We start from the raw sequence: 6,000 nt of genomic DNA, 5'->3' as shown, positions 1-6,000 counted from the left end.
CAAGACCTGGCAACACCTCCGATTAATGATCAAAAATTCCTTGATTGGGCTGACCCTGTAGCGCAGTGGTTAAGTGCTGTGCATCGACAGCCAGATCCCATAAGGCCCAACCACGGTTCAAATTCCGGCACCAGCAGCTTGGAACAAACACCGGGCGTGTGTGCCTACATGCCCCAATCCTGGCGTGATGGAGAAATGGAGGAAAAGGGATTTAACGCGTGATCATGCCCCATTGGGATGTGCTTTTCTTTCCCCCTCCCTCTCTCACTGCTCTCACTCTCCTCTGTCTCTCGCTGATGAACATTTGCACTCTCTGGCAATGAAAAAATCTTCTCATGTGCAGAAGGTGACACTGACCTTCAAAGTTTCCACCTCCGAGTGACAACACTAGCTTTGCCATGCCTCCGGGCAGGAGAATTTAGTCGGTTCTCCAGCAAAGATTAGATGAGGACGTATATTCCAGGAAAACAGGTGGAATAAATAGAAGCACACACACACAGACTCATTCAACTCTAACATTTATTCTTCACTGATATATAGAATATGTTCTGCAAAAATTATGAGTTAAGTATACGCTAATGAGATAAAGTTGTTCATATATAATTGTGACAATTAAACAAATCCCATCATGAATACAGAAGGAAAAAAGAGATAGTAAACAAAACAAAACAGAAACAAAATAAATGGAATAATAAAATCTCAAGTTCCAGAGAGTATGTTCATTGCTCCCCTTTTTAAGGGGAAATCTCCTTGGAGCCGCCGTTGGGAGTAAGACTCCCGAGGTCATCTCACCGAGAGCATGAACTCGTTCAGAGAAGGGAGTCTATGTTCCAGACAGGGTGGCCAAGGCTAATTTTTTTTTTTTTCTGTTTCGCTGAGGTCTCAGGAAAAGGCAAGGTTTCAGGACACTTGAGGTTATTGCTGCTGATGTGCAGCTGATTTGTGGGAGTCCTCGCCGCTTACTTAGGTTAAAAATAGGTGCCCTCCTTGTCTGTGGTGTTCAGTTGCAAGTATTCCAGGGTGCCTTTTTTGTAGCTGGCTACCCGTGTCGGTTTTCTGCTTCTTACCCCTGAGGCCTGTCTTTTCTGTAAAGAGTTGGCAATCATGTCGGAAAATTCTGCTTGCAAACGCTGTTGATTCTCCCTGGAAAGAGAGTGGTGAGAGAAGATGGAATAGCTCAAGAACTCATACAGGATATCCTGAGCTCTAGAATAATCAGTTCAGTTCCCTGGCCACTCACCGAATGCCTACTCTGGAACATAAAATGACCCTTGTCTTAGATGAGCTTAAGGAACTCTCATTCCTGCTTTTTTTTTATTTGTAGAATAAGAAAAATGTACCTCAAGCAGGAAGATAGACTTCAATTTCAAAGAGAAACTACCCCCCACTAGAATTCGGCACCTCGGTTAGGAGGATATAGGTTAGCATGTGCCACTGTAAGAAGGGACAAAGAAGCCAGAAGGATGCTAGGCCCTTGCCAAACCACCCTGAGAGCCCTGGTGGCATGCATATCTGGTGTGTAGATCTCGTCTAGGGAAAGTTCAGAATGGACAGATGGTTTTAAGAGTTTAGAACAGATCTGGGGCACTCTGGGTAGGAAGCCAGGTTTCCAGTGCTCCAGGGAAGATCTGAGTTGTTTTGGCATCGCTAGCAGCCTGCCACCTGGCATCCAGGCATCTGCAGGACAGGGTTTCTCTACCACAACAGAAGCCATAGTAACGGCCACGTGACTGAGTGCGTCCAAAGTCTACCAATATGTAGCTGGATCACAACCGAGTCACCTTTAGGAAAACCGAAACCTGTCAGACCTGAACCTTTGTCTTCCTCATCTCAGGAAGAGCACATATTCCATGCCAATACCCAGAACCAGTCTTGGGGCTGGGGAAGGATTTTAGTTTTGTGTTTCTAAACAGAAAGCTGCAGAGGAGAGTGGAAACACAGAGCTTCTGTGCCTCTGGCATGCTACTCTCTTCTGAGCCAGGCATGCATGAGGGGGCCCTAAACTGCCTTCTGTTCTCCTGAGCGAGCTGGAACACGTGCTAGCTTTGCCATGCTTCAGTGTGGGAGAGTTTAGTCAGCGTTCCAGCAAACACAGGCCCACGTCTGGGGCGATCCCCGTGGGTAGGATAGGTAGAAGTATGTACACAGACTCAGTCAATGTTTAACTCTTACTCTTACCTAATACATAGAATATGTTTTGTAAAAACAATGACTTGAGTGTACTTTCATAGATAAGGCATTTAAAATATAACTGTAACAATGGAAAAATTATGTCTTGGGGATTAGCAGATGGTGAGTGGTTACATCACTGGACTCCCACATGGCAGACCATGGGTCGAGTCTCAAACTCAGAGGCTTAAATCTCACTTGGGGTGCGTGTGCAAGCATGCCCAGAATACCGGAAGGAGAATGGAGAAGGGATTGCGCTGTGGCCATTTCTCGCTTTCTGTTTCTCTGGCAAACACATGCATCCTATCACAAACATTTCTCTATAAAAAATTTAAAAATGAGAAAATCAAAATCAAAATCCTATCATGAATATGGAGGGAAAAAGCCAGTAAACAAGACAAAGCAGAAACAAGGTAACTGACATAAACACAAAACCTCTTCAAGTTCTAGATATTATACTCATTCTTCTTTTCCCCCTGAAATGATAGGGATAAAGCTCTGGGTAAGAAATAATTATTTCACTGAGTTCATGAAAGGAAATCTTGGTTCCAGATAAGGTGGCCACAATGAAGTGTTTTTCTGTTTTATTGAGGCCTCAGGAAAATATCGGGCAGCAGGCGTCCTGGTGGTTAACAGCGTGGGTTTGAATCTTGGACCTGGCAGCTTGAGAAACACACTGGGGGCGTGTGTGTGCACTGGAAATCCCAAAGCAGGGAGGGAGGGATGGAGAAAGGATTGTGGCATGACCCACAGTGGGATGCTTTCTCATTTTCTCTGCTTTATTCTGGTGCATGCGCATGCCCTCTAGCAAAATAAAAAACAAAAAGGAAAATGTGGATTCCCAGGACTCCCAATTTCTTGCAGCCAGGGAAAGGGGAGGTTTCCACACCTTCTCGTGTGTCTAGTCCCCTGCTTCATACTCAGCGCGCCATCACCACTTGCAAGATACCAACTTAAACTGTCGGAATACAGCACAATTTGCAGAGCCAAAAGCTCCAACTCCCCTGCCTCCCTCGCACACCCAGAAACTTACACCGTCGGAGGTACTGGCAGGTTGTACTCCTGGTCCTTCATTCCAGTCAGCCAGTAGGTGGTCTCAGTCCCTCTTCCCTAGGGAAACAGAAGAGGTAGGTCCCATGGAGGCCAGTGAGACGGTTTAGTTCTAGTCTACTCTTCCTACGGTAGGTCTGTTCACAAGACCTGTCTCCACATTTCTCATCAGTGCATGTATGTAAGCACATCACACATTCCTACTGTGATTTGTATTATCTTTAGACAGATCTTTTTTTCCAAGTGCATAAGCCTCTCATTCAACTAGGCATGTTTTCTTCAAAGCAGAGTTTTCTTTTTTCTGAGAATTTATTTCAAAATGTCACTATTACAGCATTATAAGAACTCCTACTTCCATCCAGCCCTGTTGCCTAGTGGTTTAAGGGAGCCAGATCCCATCATTCAAATGCCAGCCCTGGTGGCTCAAAAAACATTCTGTGTGTGTGTGTGTGTGTGTGTCTAAAATCTTGACAGGATGAAGAAACAGAGAGGAAGAGATTGTGGCGTGGCTGTGCCCCCTAATCTGTCTCTGGCCAGTGTAAGACCAACGAGGGGGGTATTTTGCCAACAAATTCAACTGGTTTTCATTGTCCCCATTTTCTTCTAGTCCTTTTAGCCACAAAGTTTGCCACAAAACTCTTGCCAGTTTCCCTTGCCTAATGGTGTCCATTATAAACACACATGCATCGTAATAAAGACTCGTTAGGTGACATTTGACGGGCTCATCTGAGAGCTATACAATGTATGGAAACTCACAGAAAACCCTGGTTTTGCTAGAGCTTGTATTTGAGAAGGAGACTGGATGGTTATATACATTTGAAAATCCTCATATTTAAAAATAGCGGTTTGCTGGCTCCGTTAGGGTTGCAGTAATCCATAAACCACTTCTATTTAGGGGGAAACACTCTGTGTAGAAAACGTATTTAAAGAGGACTCAAAAAGTAATTTTGGCGGGTGGATGAAGGCACAGGAGTGTAAACTGATGCTCAGACCCACGCGGAAAGGTTTCCAGTTTGCATCTGGAGACCTCCCTGCGTGTGCTGGGCACACGTGTGCCTATGGTCCAGAGCTGGCTGTGGGGGTGGATCTCAGCATTAATACCCTGTTGGGGTGCTTTTTCTCTGTCTCTCTTGCTCATGGAAGAAATAAATAAATAAATAAATAAATCCCTAAGAAATGCAAATGTGATCTTAGGACATTTTTACTTTCAAGGAAGCGTTTCCAAGTTGTAATCAATGTGTGAAGGCCAGGAGGATATAGCGACTAGAAAGGCGTAATTTTATCGTTGATAGTTGGCTTCAGACCAATTGTGAGGAGACTGTAATAATTTCAAAAAGCGGCCTGAGAGTCAACTGGAGGCAGGCGGCCCTAGAGGGCAGCTATTGCATTTTATTTGGGTTTGAGGTTTTTGTCATAAGGCACATGTGCTCATTACCAGAGAGACAGAAATAGTGAGAGGGAAAGTGAGAAATCATCCTCCAAGGGGGATGACCACACCATATCATAATCCCTTTTCCTCCATTCTCCTCTTGGGATTTTGGGCATGCACACACATGGCTGATGTGATTTTCAAGCTGCCAGGTTTGGGACTCAAACCACAGTCAGCCATGTGGGAGTCCAGTGCCTTAACCACCATGCCACCTGTTGGCCCCTGGAGGGCAGCTATCTTAAATGTGAGGAGCAGCATGGAGAATTTAGAATAGTGATTCTCAAACTTCACTGTGATCGCAGAATAGTTAAAAATATAGATTCTGGGCCAACAGATGCCATAGTGGTTACAGCGCTGGACTCCCACATGGCCAACCACAGTTTGAGTCCTGGACCTGGAGGTTTAAAACTCATGGTGGGCGCATGTGTAGGTGCATGCCCAAAATCCCCGGAGGAGAATGGAGGAGAAGGGATTGTGGCGGGGCCATCTCCCCTAGGAGTGATTTTTCACTTTCTCTCTCTGTGTGTCTCCGGCAAGCACACACACCTTATAACAAAAATATCTCTTTAAAAGACAACAACATGTAGCTAGATAGATAATAGATGGATAGATAGATAGATAGATAAGATAGATAGATAGATAGATAGATAGATAGATAGATAGATAGATAGAATGTATATATTCCTGATTTAACCCACGGAGAATTTTTTTTTTTCCTTTCAGTAGGCCTGGTTGGGTATTCAGACATCTGCATTTTAACAAGCATCCAGGTGATGTCAAGTCAGGAGGAATATGAGGTCAAGCCTCGTAATTCACTGGTTCAGAGCTTCATTATGGTAAAGCTACTGGGAGAGAGGTAACCTTAGATAGAGGTGACCTTGTGGCAAGACTAGGGAAACATGTGAGGCAATGGAGATTTGGCTTAAGTAAGTGCTGGGCCAGACTGTCACTCCTGGCTTTGGAGAGAAAAATGGAGCAAAATTTGGATATATGTAGAGGAAATGGTGGCAGCATTTATAACATACTGATCACAGTTCCAAGTATGGAAAAGGCTCTTGGGAGTAAAGGCAAGTTCCGAGTTCACATTCTTCAGGGGTGCTTGCTTCCACGGGGGACGGTGAGTGATCACGGAGTGTACAGAAGAGTTTTCATCTTCGTGCTCCTCAGCTTTCCTGGCCAAGTCTCGGATGAGGTGGCCCATGTGTATTTGGATGTTTTCTCTTTTGCTTCTTTTTTAAGTTTTTTATTTTTTTTTAATTTGTTTTGAAAGAAAGAGAGACTCTTGACAAGATATCTTATGCAATGATCCACTGCCCCCTACCCAGCCCAGCCTTCACTTAGGATCAGGGATG

General features: G+C 44.6%; 1 protein-coding gene across 1 annotated transcript in view; it reads right to left on the bottom strand.

The window, feature by feature from the left end:
* Positions 1-505: 505 nt before the first annotated feature.
* The window catches only part of GUCY2C (guanylate cyclase 2C), an 82,811-nt gene continuing 77,316 nt past the window's right edge, over positions 506-6,000 (bottom strand). The window contains exons 26-27 of the mRNA XM_006169964.3: positions 3,203-3,279; positions 506-1,143 (exon numbers count right to left, since the gene is read on the bottom strand). Of these exons, the coding sequence (XP_006170026.1) occupies positions 969-1,143; positions 3,203-3,279 (252 nt within the window). The 3' untranslated portion in view covers positions 506-968. The remainder of the gene's footprint in view (positions 1,144-3,202; positions 3,280-6,000) is intronic.

Source organism: Tupaia chinensis, unplaced genomic scaffold, assembly GCF_000334495.1.
Source record: "Tupaia chinensis unplaced genomic scaffold, TupChi_1.0 Scaffold147869_1, whole genome shotgun sequence".
NCBI lineage: Eukaryota > Metazoa > Chordata > Mammalia > Scandentia > Tupaiidae > Tupaia > Tupaia belangeri.
Note: the sequence above shows the minus strand (reverse complement) of the source record. Positions and strands in the feature narration are given on the sequence as shown.